A 15,101-nucleotide genomic window follows, 5' to 3' on the forward strand; every position below is an offset into this window, starting at 1 on the left:
AAATAATCCATGGAAATTTTCTGACATCAATTTTCTGCTTTAGAGATAGTAAATCTGATTTCAAAAGTGTAACTGCAGTATTGAACAATTAAAATTATTGCATTATTAATGACTATGAGCTTGATTCTACACTACACTACTACACTTTCTTTTGTCCACAGTGGGAAGTGGCCACAGGCAGTGCGAGCCAATGGACATCTGCTCCTCAACTCTGAAAAGGTGTGTCAGATAGCTAAGTGTGGTATTAATTAGTAAAAATCAAATCAAGCTAATAGATAAAAAACAAAATAGAGACATTTAGTAATACTATTACTGTTTTATTTTGCACTTAACCCTTTGTAACTCCAGTTTGTTGGTTATTACCATGTGTTTGATGCTAGTAATTCAACTTAAAGTGTGCGTTTTTTGTACAGGAAACGCAGACGGTCTGTGACCTGACTGATGTTTTTTTGTGTAGGAGGTTCTGCTTGAAAGATTCTGACCACTAACATCTGTTTTTCTTTCTACCAGATGTCCAAATCAACTGGAAACTTCCTCACTCTCAGCCAAGCCATTAAGAAGTTTTCAGCAGATGGTACATTTGATTTTTTTTAATGTCTCTCTCCTGTATTCCAGTGCTTTCTCAATATCTCTGTCATATATTATTGAAATGGTGGCGAAACCCATCAGGTGTTCATCTAGAATAGATTACAATGTGCTTTCATAGTGCATGGGCCATTAACCTTGATTAGATTATAAGCATCTTTTACCCCACAGTGAAGATAATTAGACAACGCCCCCTCTTCCTATGATAGCTGAGCTGTTGATATTCAAAGCAATAAGCTAGCGTATGCTACAGATCTGTTATAGTGCCCTGTAAGTAATGAGTTTCTGTTCAATTATTTATGATGTATGCTTTAATCAAATCGTTAGTAGTAAGGCTGTGTATATTCAGCATGATGCGCCCACCAGAGGCAATTTATTAACATCCAGGAGCTTTATGATCTTAGTTCAAAATAAATTTTACAGTCAATCGTATATTATCCTTGCTTGATCATGCTTCTGGAAATCAGTGGCTCCAGTTGGTCTTTTCTCAGGGTAACAAGATGTAGACGGAAGAAAAGCAGAGGCTCAAAATTAAAATACTTATTGGAACTTTTCTAAGTTTTCCAAGTAGCCAATAAAGAGACTTGATACACAGTCAGTTGTAGAATTATTGTTTTGCCATGATGTTATCTCAGTGACAGCTCGAACCTTTACTGAAGTTTTTATACTGCATGTAATTAGAAGTTAACCCACAGTTTTGAAACAATTTTACAAGCTTTGGGCATTACAGAAATAAAGCCAGCATTACATAACAGGGGTTCATGGCTCAACGATAAGGTCTGTTCTAAAGGTAGCTAAAAATTTTGACCCTGGTACTTTTTATCAAACAATTTTGTTTCTGTGTGCAAAGTAAAATAATTTAAGTATCCAAAAACTAGGATGTTTAAATAAAAGCTGTGTTAAAAAGTTGAAGTACACTTGGGAGATACTTGGGAATACCTGAAATTTTCATGGGGGGAGGGGTGTTTGTGATTTTGTCCTCCTTTGTTCATAGGTTTTCATCTGAAGAAGTGGTCTGAGGGTTCATAGTTACTCTTGATAATCTAAAGTTTTTAGGGTTTGGCAGATAGACTTAAGTTCAAGCAGCAAAGGCCTACCTGTATAGGAGAAAGGTGTTGGGAAACTGTTTCAATTTGGTTTTGTTAAAGTTAAAACCTGTTAAGTTCAAGAAAAGCTAATGGTTTAGGCTAAAATAATGTGTAACTGTTGACTTCTTTTGAATTGTTCATTCATGAGATTCAGATTTGGACCTGTTACGGAAGAAGAAAAACTCTGGCGTTTATTCTTTTATGATTGAAGTTGCTGAATAAGACTGTAGTCCATCTGTCTTTCCATGTGTGAATGCGTGTCCTAATGAGCTCCTTTGAATGTCAGGCTGTTTGATGTTTATTCTACTGAGATCTAGTGCATTTGGATCTATGCCCTCATCTCTTTTTTTTTCTCAACAATAAGGTCACTTCTGAAGGGGGCTAATAATTTAGACCTTGGTAGTTTTTTTGTTTTTTGTGGGATAGTTTTGTTTCAGTTTGCTAGGTACAATGATGTAAGCATCTAAAATAAAACTAGGACATTTAGAAAAGCTCTGTTAAAAGTTCCTTGCTCTGTTTAACAGCCCTTGGGAAATACTTTCAGAAAATTTAAATTTTCATAATGGGCTCCTAATTATGTTGTCATCTGAAGGTACAGGTAGCAAGGGGTGGGAAACAAAAAAAAAACAATTTGATGTGCTGCTGCTAGAGAAAAAGGAAGAAAGAATAAAAGATGACAAATCATATCAGATAATTTAAAGGGTACATATTTTACCCTTTTTAGACAAGTTTATATTGGTCTCAGAGATCCCCAACACATTCCTGTGAAGTCTGTTGCTGAAAAAACACTCTAGTATAGGATTTGTTCATGTCTAAAAAGCCCTCTGTTCCAGCCATTCTCAGAACAAGCTGTGTCTGTGACTTTAAATGTTAATGAGCTGTCTGACTCTGCCCCTGATCACACCTCTCTCAGGAAATGGATGTGGCACTTCTGATGTTACAATGTTACAGACACTTTCATCCAAAGTTAAGTACCTGACTGGGATTCAAACCATCATTCTCCCAGATCAGATTATCAGGAGATGAGGGTGGAACTTTCTTCCAAGCAGGGAGGGCCAGCCAAACCTGGGGGTGGTGCTTACTCCCCCCATGAGGTCATGAGGGGAGGGTCATGAAATCTGAGAACGGTTTGTTTCAGCACACATTTTCTGAATGGTGAAGGAAGAGAAGGTGGAAGGGAATGGATTTTTCTGGTACCTGAGGGTATTGTAGACAGGCCAGGGGCACATATTTTTGTTAGAAAAGCCTGAAAAAGTGATTTTTGCATATGTCTCCTTTAAGTCTTGTGTTGTCCCAATGTTTATTTGGTTTCTGGTCTTCAGTGTTTTGTTGTGGTTGTGACATGGATGAACTCCTGAATCCATCCTGCCTTCTTTTTACTGTAAGGATAAGTGAATATATCCTTTTTTGTTGTTTTCTTTTTCTATATTGGTTGTTATTGTTACCTTGTGTTTGTATGTTCTGAACACCCTGAATAATAGATAAAAGTGCCTGCTGTGTCTCTAGAAGATGTCCCGCTATGAGAGTGAAGAACTGACAGAAAATAGATTTATTAAATTGACTTTCCATCTAAAAGTTCAGTGATGTCTGAAGTTTTCTCAGATCATGGCAGTTTTCACAAACCTCCAAACTTTACCTGGTGGTTGAAGTATTCTGGTGTAAAAGAAGTGCTTAGCTCAATGTCTGGGCACATATATTCAGATATGAGCAATTTAAAGTTGTTCAGAGAGCTGACTGGGGCTGTGACAATACAAAGCTTTCACTTCAAATGTACCTCATTTTTTTGCATCTTTTCTGCCATGCTTGAATTTTCCACTGCTTTAACACACCGCCTCATTCCCTCTCCTAGGTATGCGTCTCGCTCTGGCAGATGCAGGGGACACAGTGGAGGACGCCAACTTTGTTGAGACCATGGCTGATGCTGGAATCCTTCGCCTCTACACCTGGGTAGAGTGGGTAAAGGAGATGATTGCCAACCAGAACAACCTGCGGACAGGACCCGCAGACACCTTTAATGATAGGGTCTTTGCCAGGTAAAAGCAGAAATTAATTGAGATGGAGTGGTATAGAGGATGGAGTGGTAAGTTTAACATATTTACTTTGATAATGAATCTACAACAAATAACTCTTCAAACAAACGCAAAACCCCTCACATTCACTACAGGCCAATCAGAGCACCAGAATATGATGCAGTAGGCTAGGGATTGAACTGTGTCGCATCAGTTCTGATCAAACCACCACTGTAGCTGCTCTAATCTGTTCAGGCTTGCAATACAACTAAACCATGGCCATAGTTGCCTCTTTCCTCAAATGACACTAATCAATCCGTCTAAGATGGCTCCGCCTGACACAGAATCCATCTGCTTTACATTTTATCTAACTGCAGTTTGAGATTTTATCAAGCCAGATAACTCAAAGAAAGCTGGAATATAAGTTGTACTTGCTTTGTGGTCTACCCCTCAAACTTTATCTGCAGTTTTGTCAGCCTTAGGGGAGTTTCTTCAGGAAGTCAGAGCGAGGTTAAGTGTGTACACCAAAGTTAATATTCATAAAAATTGTCTTTGAGTGAGTTGCCCGAAGTTATGATCCCGAGACAGATATATGACCATTTTGATCTTCATACATGCAATGAAATTGTGAATTCATTAATTGATTTAAGTGATAAATCACAATGAAACTCTCCAGCTGTGAGGGATATGTCAGAAAGGACAATTCTGAAGGATTCCAGGGGAAGAGCCTCCAAATGTTTTGTAAAAGACTGCTAGCATACAAAGATAGCCCCTTTGCTTTAAAGTCTTCTAAAGTTGAATATGAGCCAATTTAAGAGGCCAGCCGGCACCAATAGGAAAGAAATAAAAGCTAACTCCCTATAAAGCCTGCCGGTCCTTCGTAGTTTGTATAGTTCTCTTCAAAAATCTTGTCCTTTTTGACTCTGTTATTTTCAGTGCGTACATGTTAACAATTAACTGACTTTGCAGACTCACTGTAAGTATTTTGTTTCCTGTCTAGCGAGATAAATGCAGGCATCTTGAAGACGGAGCAGCACTATGAGAGGATGATGTACAAAGAGGCTCTAAAGAGTGGCTTTTTTGAGTTTCAGGTAAATAAAGTGCTCTTCTATAAACTGATTTGCTCTCTTGTGCTCTGCAATGCATCATCAGACAAGCATGTATTTCATCCTCCCACTGCACAAAATTAGATTAAGTTCAAATATTAGATGGAGCATATCATATTTGAGGGTTCGTGTGTCATCTCAAGCACCAAGATAGTGTTTGGGATAGTAAAGGAATCGCAAAATGACCAATAAGATGACCATCTAAAACCTTCAAAATGTTTTATGTGTATATGCAGGCAGCCAAAGATAAGTACCGTGAGCTGGCTATCGAGGGCATGCACAGAGACCTGGTCTTCCAGTTCATAGAGAGGCAAACGCTGCTGTTGGCCCCTATCTGTCCACACCTCTGTGAGTACACCTGGGGTCTGCTGGGAAAGGTAAGAAACTCTCAATTTGAACCTGTGACTTGGACTTCATGTTTCTTTTTTGATAGAAACACAGATTATCATGAGATTTTTGTCTTAATCTCCCCTGTATTCTCTCATCAGCACTTATCAAATACGCATACAGCAGAAAAGGGTACGGTCATTTCCACACTCGGATCACCTTTTATCAGTCTGGACAGGAGTGGAGGATAGGGTTTGTGTAGATACTTTTTAGAGTCAGTTTGGACTTGCTGTGCAGCGTAAATCTGGCAGTGTCAGTTTTGATATGGCATTTTAAATGTATTTAATATAAATGTCTGACCTCTGACAATCCCTGTAAGTAATTTTGCTTTTTAATGATGTCGAAAAAACAGGTTAATCTTTTGAGAGGAAAAGAATTGAACATTTTGCTTCTGAAATAGGACCTATTTTTGGACTGCTGTGGTTGGGTTAAGGTTTAAACAGGAAGAGAGGTGTTTTTACTCCAAAAATTTTAACTGTATAAACCTGGAGTTTGTGTGTAAATGAACACAAAACATTTGTTTACATTGCATCATAACCAGTCGGCATGTATGGAGATTTAAATAATCAATCTGATTCACCAAGGTACCTCGTGCATAATTATGCACAGACACATTTCTGGAGGCCGAACATCATCCAGTACTCTGAAATGTAAGAGTTAAAGTTGATATTTTTTAGCAAAGAAGCTACTGAAATGAGAAATAAACACTATTAGAAGCTTTTTTGTGTGTGTCAAGGCTACCAGACATTTCAGGCTGTCTTAAATATCTATTAAGGTCTCAAGAACAGTAAAAGAGAGAAGTTTATTTTACGTCTGTCTGCTGTAGTGCCACTGCTCATTTACTGGTATGAAATGGCTGCTAACACACAAATTCCTTTTGCAGCTGAGCATGTTCACCATGAGCCTGTTCTCACACACTAGGGGCCTCTTTTCCTCATCAGTTTACCAGGAATGCACACACTGTTGTATGCTCCAAACAGCACAGAGAGCCAGAATTATTTTTAACACTTGAATTTATGAATATGAAAGCGTGCTGCTGAGCGGAGAACGTTTCTTTTAGTTATTGCTTAGCAACAATAAAAGCCCCTATAATTCTAATCATTTGTGCAGGGGCAGTAGCTAAACAGCAAAGAGGCACTGAATGGACACAGATACATATGATATGTAACTAGTTTTGTTTTGTCTTCTTTAGCTGTGGGGGTAATATGATACAAAAACTCCCGAGGACTTAAACTTTTTTTTTTTTTTGTGCTCTACCCCCAAAACACCTCTTGAAAACAGCAAATACTTTTACAACAGTCCTTCCCTGTCACTCATCAGCCATTTCCTCATTTTGTCTTTCTTCTTTGATAGACTGGATCTCTGAGGACAGCATCGTGGCCCGTAGCAGGTCCAATTGATGAGATTCTGATCCGTTCTTCTCAGTATCTGATGGAGACAGCGCACGACCTCCGCCTGAGACTCAAAGCTTACATGCTTCCCCCGAAAAACAAAGTAAGAAATTTGCAGGTGTTGTTTCTAACGCTTCGCTGCCAATCTATTTAGCTGCTAATGGCTTTTTGTAATTTTTGAAATGAAAATTGATTTCAGAATTGATTGTTTTGTTTTTTTAACTGTTTTATTGAAGTCCTGCTCCTGTCTCAAAGCGCATTAGTGATGATAATTAAAGCAATGGCAGCTTTGTGTGCCAGTCTTTACTCCCTTAGGTGTTGTTTAACAGTTTGGTGGTTGTTTGGTGGGGAGCACAGTGAGGCAGAAAATAACAAAAACAGAATTATCAGAGGCGTGAAGGTATCAGGCAGCATGCTGACAGCAGACTTGGTGTTTTATAGAATTTTGTCAAATCTGAATCCACTCTAGTGTTAATACTAGATTTCACTACACTTACATTTGGATAAGCTAAAGTCAATATCGTTATGCTCAAGTTTTATTTATAACACTTATTATCAATACCTCCCAACTCACTCGCTATTACTTATTGTCTGGAAGGACCATTTGGTTGCTTTAGAAACCAAGAAAATTAAGTTTAGATTCAAGGAGATACATGAGGAAAACCCAGAATTACTCTTATCTCTATCTAATTGTTACTACATTTAGGATATAGAGTAGTAACAGGCTGCAAACACATTCTGAGTTATTATTATCTACATGCTGTACAAAAAACAAGGAAATTTGTGGTTGGTAGATTTTTTTCTTTGTTGTAAAAATGCTTCTTGGCAATAAATCATATGCTGTTGGAAACCCAGTTTATTTCCCTTTTACATGGTGCCACATATATAAGGAGCATTTATTTGTGGGATGAGCAGCAGAGCTGAGTATGTGGGTTGTGAGCATGAAATATTTGCCAGATTTTCTCCACCAATGCCAAACAGCTTATTCTGCCATTGACTCTTGCTTTTTGTTTGGTCAGTTGAATGATTAAAGTCTGACGAAACAAGACATATTGGCAATTTATCAATTTATTCATTTGGAAGAACCATACACAGCCACAACAGCCTGGCTCCTCCTCATGCTGGTCACCAGCCTGGTCACACACTGCGGTGGGATGGCATCCCATTCAGCATTTGTAGCAAGTCAGCCAATGTGGCTGTTTGTCACTCTGGCATGAACAGCACGCCGAAGCTGATCCCACAAAAGTTTAATTGGGTTGAGGTCAGGCCTCCTGGTAGGCTGCCCCACCCTCTTTACTTCCAAATTCTGGAGGTAGTCTCTGATAAATCCCGCTCTGTAGAGGTGAGCGTTATGATCTTTGAAGATAGAGTTCGGCCTCAGACTGTGGAGATATGGGATTGCTACTGGTTGCAGAATCTCATCTCAATATCTCTCTGCACTGAGATTGCCTCCAATGATGACAAGCCTTGTTTTTCCAGTGAGGGAGATGCCGACCCATACCATCACACTGCCTCCACCAAAAGATGACACTCTGTCGGTGCAGCAACATAGCATAACATAGCATTCTCCACATCTTCCCCACACTTTGATGGTAGGCTTCCTGGCAGCCTTATGAGACCAGAGACTGGCTGCATGCAGTCTGTCGGCCAGAGAGCCGTCGACCATATTGTCCTGCAAACCTTGACTGCAGATCTGTAGAAGACAGCCTACTGTTCCTAAGTGCTGACTGGATGGGGTGTCAGCACTTAGGGGTGTCATCTTCTTTGGACGATCCCCCATTATATATAACTTGACCTTCAGCTTGGAGATGGTACCAGGGCTCACTCCAAAAAATCACACAACTTGGTTTTGCAAAATGCCAGCAAATTTGCCCTATGGCACACTCAGATTTCAATCAGGCCCCTCGATGTCAGCACCTATGGGTATAAGAAGTTCAAAACAAAAGTCAATAGCAACAGCAGAGTAAGCTGTTTGGTATTGGCGGAAATTATTTGGCCTATTTTTTATGGGTGCAACCCACATACTCAGCTCTGCTGCTCATCCCACAAAAGATTGTTCCTTACAGACATGGCACCATTTATTAAAGGGAAATAAACAGGCTTTCCAGCAGTGTAAGATTTCTTGCCAATAAGCATTGTTACAACAAAGAAATAATATACCAACCAGAAATTTCCTACTTTCTGTTCTAAATTTAGTCAAGCTAAGAACTTAAGTTCAAGATTTATGTATGAAAGATGTGTAGATAAACATTTGCCTGATTTAGCCTATGAACTCAGTAGGTCTTATTTAGTCCCCCTTGGCCTGGATAAAGATAGGGAAACACAACAGCTATATAGAATATAGAATATTAATCATCTTTTTAACCAACTCAAAACTTTAATCTACCAACAGTGCATAGAATTATTCTAAAAGTTGGGTTTTTTTTAATCCTCACAGTTTGAAAGACCCTGTGTAAAGCACGCACACAATAGATGACTGAAGCAAGCCTCTTGTTTGTTAACGGTTTCTTTGGTACTTCTATAAGTGGCTGCTGGCAGCTGAGACAAAAGCAAAACAAGTATTGACAACTTTGGAGACAGCCAATATCTCAGGCTTCCTGGCTGCTGTTATTGATTTGCTTCAAGTGTTTTGTTGCAATGGAGGCAAAATGAAAGAATGATGGGGAAAAAGGGAAAGCTCGAAAACATTTTAAAGGTCACAATTTTACAAGTTTATATTGGTCTCAGAGGTCCCGGAAACATGCCTGTGAAGTCTGTTGCTGAAAAACACTCCACTGTGGGATTTTGTATGTCCTAAAACCCCTCTGTTTCAGCCCTGCTCAGAACGAGCTGTTTCTGTGTCTGTGACTTTAAATGTCAATGAGCTGTCTGACTCCTCCCCAGCTACACTCCCCTTTAAGTCAACACAGTACAGAATATATGACTTGACTGTAAAAGGTTTTCTCTTTGCTCGCTGTCTACAAGGCAGCTTTATCCTACATTATGAAGATTAATTCATAGTACTTATACAAACCCATCAAGACTCATTAGTGAAAAAGCACATACAGGCGTGCACACAGCACAGGACCAGAGTAGACATGACAGCTGTCGCATGGAATAAGTTAACAGATCCCCATCTTCTTTGTAGAGGATGACACACTCACACACACGTGCTTCTTCAATAATCCAAGCACAGTTTGCTTCACATTTAGGTTTCCCGCCTCCAAAATATATGCCGTAACTGTAGCGAATTAATTAGAGAGTTTTAAGTACCTGACTGTTCTGATAAATGAGATGAATCTGAATTGCTCCCTTATTTTAATGCTGTTTTTCCTCCAACAGAAAGGTGACTCAAAACCCCCAGCCAAGCCCTCCCACTGCACCATCTATGTTGCCAAGAGCTACCCACCATGGCAGCACAGTGCCTTATCCCTGCTTGGGAAGCACTACAAGGTGAGAAACAAATGCACATACATAAGTTTATATGTCCTGTACCCAAGAACAGGGCCATACTGTTATGATGCTCTGTAATACTACCCCTGTGTATTAAATGAACATTTTTGATGTTTAATGTGGAGTTCTAATCAATGTTAATCGTCAGTAAGGTCATTTGAAGCAATGAAACCCCAGATTGACCCAGAAAACTACATTCTTTTGCTGTGATGGTAGTATAAGTCATGCCCGTATGTTCCAGGATCGGATGCACATTAACCTTGCTCAGCTGTATTTTATTGGACATATGTGTCTACTGTATATTGCTAGTTATCTAAGTAAGATCGAACACAGTTAAATCCATCTTTTTCTATAACATCCTAATATTCTAGGCTCCTTATTCTGTTTTTGAACGTGTAGCATTTTGCTATATGTGTCAAACTTAGTATAAATTTACTGCTGTGCTGAACTGCATCACAGAAAAACAGACACATTCTGCAGTTGTATTTGTGCTATACTTAAAGCAGCAACAGTTACATGAAGACAAGGTTGAACATTTACATAAGTAATTCTTTGTTTTCATTATGTATCTACCGGTCTGTAACCTTAATTTTCTTGGCATCTAGGGCAACAACGGAGCCCTTCCTGACAACAAAGTGATAGCAAGCGAGTTGGGAGCTCTGCCTGAACTGAAGAAATACATGAAGAGAGTCATGCCTTTTGTTGCCATGATAAAGGTAAAACCAGAGGATTTAAGGGCAACACTGTAGTTTCATTTGCTGTCCCCTCTACATCTACATCTCTACTGTCGGCAGTAGATCAGTACTTTTTCAGTTATGGGTTTTTCACTATTTTTTTCAGTGTGCTTAACTGTAATCTGTTTTTTATCCTAATTGATTGGGCTGTTTACTCAAACCCTCAGTTAGGTGACAGTCTTGTTTTTGAGCACAGTTCTGCTTCTCTTTGGTTTAAAGAGTGCCTTGGTAATTCTTGTGCAAGATTGAAGTCAACAACTTCAAAAGCTGTTGTTCTTTTCCTCTTTTGTGTTGAACAATGAAAAACCGCAGCCATTATGGAGACGAGTTTTACATTGAAAAATCCAAAGAAATTTATGAAATACACAGTGTGCAGCTTTTAATGTGTTTTATTGATCTGACGCTGAACAAAAGACACTGCTTACGGGCAGTCACAGCTTGTTCCTTCATTTTTAGCCTTTTTTTCCCATGAATATCCTGGTTGCATGTCTATATTTTTCTTCACAGTATATACACTCCTAGCCTCTTCATTTATACAGTTTTACTTTAAGGTTGCATCACTTTTGGAAAAGATGCTATGATCTAATAGCAATATTTTTTTAATTTGGAAAGGGAATTTGAAATAAGATGACAATTAAATGTTAAGTATGACTTAAAGTGTTCTTTCATTATAATGAACAAATTAGGTCTGAGGTCAAGTTGCAGATTGATCGTCTGAAACCTGCTGTGTTTCCAGTCTATTTCAGAGTCCCAGAGCTCGTTCAGGTGTTTCTGATCAAACAGAAAGAAACTAATAAATAGTCATGATTAGCTTTGTGTTCTTCCCAGGTTTTTCTCTCTCAAGCTGTTCTTTTAGCTTTCAAGTTGTTTTCTCCTCCAGTCTCTCCTTGTTTGATGCTTTGTTTTTGCACGTTTATTCCCAAAGCTTTTTGGTCCTTAATAATCTCAGGGTGGCAGCATCAGAATAACAATGAGTTTTCTGCGTAACACTGAATTTAAAACCTAAACTGTGGCTTCCACTGTAGAAGGATGGAAAATTGTGTTTGGTTGATTCGATTTGTGGGAAAGTGTGGCACAGTGCTTGTCCCATGTCAGGTTATTAATAAATTATAATCTTCTAGGTTAGTGTCAGCTTCTTTTCCGTTTGTGTGCTAGCTTCTGTTCTGTTCTGTCTTCTGTAGGAGAATCTGGAGAAGAACGGCCCCAGGGTCCTGGATTTGGAACTGGAGTTTGATGAGCGAGCAGTTCTGATGGAGAACCTGGTCTACTTAACCAACTCTCTCGAGGTATATTTACTGATCTAACTTCTCAATCCAACGTCACATTTAGATGATTTTACTGAGAAAGCTTCAGTTCAAGCTGAAAATACACCTGAGGGGTATTCAGTATTTTGAGCTCAGAGTAAAGCAAAACTAGTCTTAGATAACTTTAGTTTGTAGGTTTAATGGCTAAGCTTAGCACCATCTCAATTTGAGGGATTTTTATTAATGACAAAGAACAAACTGAAATATCTTCAATAAACTGAGCAAGTTCTTTTGATTGTTTTCTGTGTGTCAGGCTGTAAAAAAGTTGCAGCATTTTGATTTGACATAAAGAACAGCTCAGCTTTGAAGCAGAGTTTCACTTCTCCTGCAAAAATCAGACACTTCTAGGCTCAGTTGTCAATCCAGAAGCCTTAATACTTTTGTCTGCATAGAAGCTTAGCCTTGTCAAATATTAAAACCTAAGTCCTTGATGCTTTAGTGAAACCAGCATATATTTAACAACAGAAATGGAAAAAAAATTGTAGACAACTAACACCATGATCCATTTCCCATGCTTCCACTAGATCACACCCGGATATGGCCTGCGATACACAAGTTATAATGATAATGTATGACTGAAACCATTCTCTTTAGAGAAGGAAAAACTCTACTCTTTTTTTCTGTGACTCATTAAAGGTGGTTACAAAAGGAGTTTGGGAAGCAGATGGGGTTTGAGAGGTGTTTGTGGACATTTCTGTCCTTCTTTGGGGGGTCTAACATGTAGCTTAACCTGTTTCTTTTTCTGCTGTAAAACTGAAATACTAATCCCTTACACTCTCCTGCAAGGAAAAGAAATGTTACTTTTCTTACTCCTGCAGGAGACTGGATAAAGCCACCAGTATTTTCTAGTGTGAATGTGAAACACACCTGTATACACATTCTGGACTGATCATCAGATAAAAGTTGTTTTCTATCATTTCCTCATCTGCAGCTGGAACAGATGGACATCCTGTTTGCTTCTGAAGCTGACGACAAAGTGAAGGAGGACTGTTGCCCAGGGAAACCATTCTGTGTTTTCAGAACAGAGGTAAAGTTTCTACATGTATATTGAAGCAGGTTGTGTGCATCAGACCCTAATTCAGTCAACTATCCACTCTAAAACCCAATTCCCCCCATGTATTTGCAGTATGTTCAAGTTCTTCTCCAGGAATCTTTGTGTTTCCTTCCTTTCTAAAACGTTTGCTGTGTACTCAAACTGATTTAAATTTTGTATTCGTGCCTTGCCTCCATCTTATCAGCCTGGAGTGAGTGTTTTCCTGGTCAACCCTCAGCCGTCCAACGGCCTGTTTTCCACAAAGGTTGATATCCGACAGGGAGACAGCAGAGACAGCATCGTCCGTAGGCTCGCCAAGGTCAACAGACTAATCAAAGGTTAGTGAGAGAATATACAGTGAAAAATCATTCACCCCTTTTTAGAAATCCAAAATGATCCTGTCACTATACAGAAGTTATTGTTATAATTTGATGAGGCAGGACTTTTCTTAACTCATCTCTTCCTCATTGCCTCCATTACTAATATATATTCTTCTCCTTTTTTTCTTTCTTTCTTTCTTTCTTTCTTTCTTTCTTTCTTTCTTTCTTTCTCTCTCTCTCTCTCCTCTGACACTTAACTCACTTCATACACTCTCTTCCTCACTTCCACCAGATCTGTCCAGAGTGAAGCTGATGAGGTATGAGGATCCTGTGCTGGGACCACGCCGAGTGCCCGTCTTGGGACACGAAGAACGGGGCAAACTGCCAATCTCTACCAAATCTGTGTTCAACATCAACCTGGAAGAGAAGAGGGTCACTCTGGCAGACAATGGTCTCACTGTGGACATCGGGGACACTCTGGTTTATCTTGTCCATTAGAGAAACATTCACTCTCTCAGATAAAACCAAACACAGACACAGACATGGGGGCACATTCAGCAGTGAACCCTATTTGAAAGATTTAACTGCATCATGAAATGTTACAACAAAATTGGTAATTCTGACTAAAAGCCATGAAACAATACATCAAAAGTATTATGTTTTGTGTTATAATTTATATTGCTCTGCTGCACCATTTGCTTTATTACATTGCATGGTGTTAGATTTAAGATACACACTTTTGTTATTGTTTTGCAGCGTTTCACTGCTGAATGTGATCTAAGGGAATATTTGAAACTAATGGGACCTTGGAAGTTTGCTTCTATCCTACTTTTTAAACGTTTTGTTGCAGAGCATTCAGCTTTGGTATACACAAAAAGAGATGGCTCAGGGTTTTACAGCCCTATTCCACTGATTAAATTTGGAGGCACTGGGTCTTTCACACTAATAAGTTCCCTATATGGTTTGGGGATAAAAACAACTTTGAAAGTATCCCAGATATCCAAAGGATTCAGTAATGGAATTGTTTTTTCTGTTCTGTCTTTTTGTCATCATTTTTCATCTATTAAAGTTTAATTTCATCCTCTGTCTGCATATGTCACTCTTTCTGTTTTCATACAGAGAACAATAAATAAACAACTCTCTATGAAAGGACACTTTGATTTTTTCATTTTTCGGCAAACAGTTATATTCTCTGTCCTTCTCTCTCCTCTCCTCCCCCAATTCATCAATGCTATACTGCTCACTGCAGACTATAAAATATTTTTATATAAGCGTTCATGTGTCTGCTGTGGTGTTTTTAGTACATTTTCCTTGTTTTCACAGCCTGTTGGACAGCTTTCTATTTCCTACTCCTGTATGGTTCTTTCTGACTTTTTTTCTATAATAAGAAATAATAAAATAAATGAAATACTGTCATCCCTGTTTTCAGTCTTTGCCCAGTCCTGTTTATTTCTCCTGGGGATATAAACAAGAGGACTTTCCCAACAAGAATGAGACACAACATTTATTCTTCATAGTTTGGCAAAGTTTTATCTTTATTATATATAAGGTAGATGGTGACAGTAATCTTGCATTGTGCACATCTTTATAGGGTATAAACTGTAAAACTAAAAGACATGCAATATTTGTTGGGGGTCTGGAGCAAGGTTATTATAGTTAACTAAAACTAACTAAAATTCAAAAATCATTTTAGTTAACTGAAACTAAATTAA

The 15,101-nt window shown here is 38.7% G+C and overlaps 1 protein-coding gene across 1 annotated transcript in view; it reads left to right on the forward strand.

The window, feature by feature from the left end:
• LOC121518707 (leucine--tRNA ligase, cytoplasmic-like) overlaps nucleotides 1–14,541 on the forward strand; it is a 29,031-nt gene extending 14,490 nt beyond the window's left edge. The window contains exons 21-32 of the mRNA XM_041801221.1: nucleotides 162–219; nucleotides 511–574; nucleotides 3,523–3,706; nucleotides 4,683–4,773; nucleotides 5,025–5,165; nucleotides 6,529–6,669; nucleotides 9,888–9,998; nucleotides 10,604–10,714; nucleotides 11,914–12,018; nucleotides 12,968–13,063; nucleotides 13,275–13,407; nucleotides 13,682–14,541. Of these exons, the coding sequence (XP_041657155.1) occupies nucleotides 162–219; nucleotides 511–574; nucleotides 3,523–3,706; nucleotides 4,683–4,773; nucleotides 5,025–5,165; nucleotides 6,529–6,669; nucleotides 9,888–9,998; nucleotides 10,604–10,714; nucleotides 11,914–12,018; nucleotides 12,968–13,063; nucleotides 13,275–13,407; nucleotides 13,682–13,887 (1,441 nt within the window). The 3' untranslated portion in view covers nucleotides 13,888–14,541. The remainder of the gene's footprint in view (nucleotides 1–161; nucleotides 220–510; nucleotides 575–3,522; nucleotides 3,707–4,682; nucleotides 4,774–5,024; nucleotides 5,166–6,528; nucleotides 6,670–9,887; nucleotides 9,999–10,603; nucleotides 10,715–11,913; nucleotides 12,019–12,967; nucleotides 13,064–13,274; nucleotides 13,408–13,681) is intronic.
• Nucleotides 14,542–15,101: the final 560 nt, after the last annotated feature.

Source organism: Cheilinus undulatus, linkage group 12 (assembly GCF_018320785.1).
Source record: "Cheilinus undulatus linkage group 12, ASM1832078v1, whole genome shotgun sequence".
In the NCBI taxonomy this organism is placed as follows: Eukaryota; Metazoa; Chordata; class Actinopteri; order Labriformes; family Labridae; genus Cheilinus; species Cheilinus undulatus.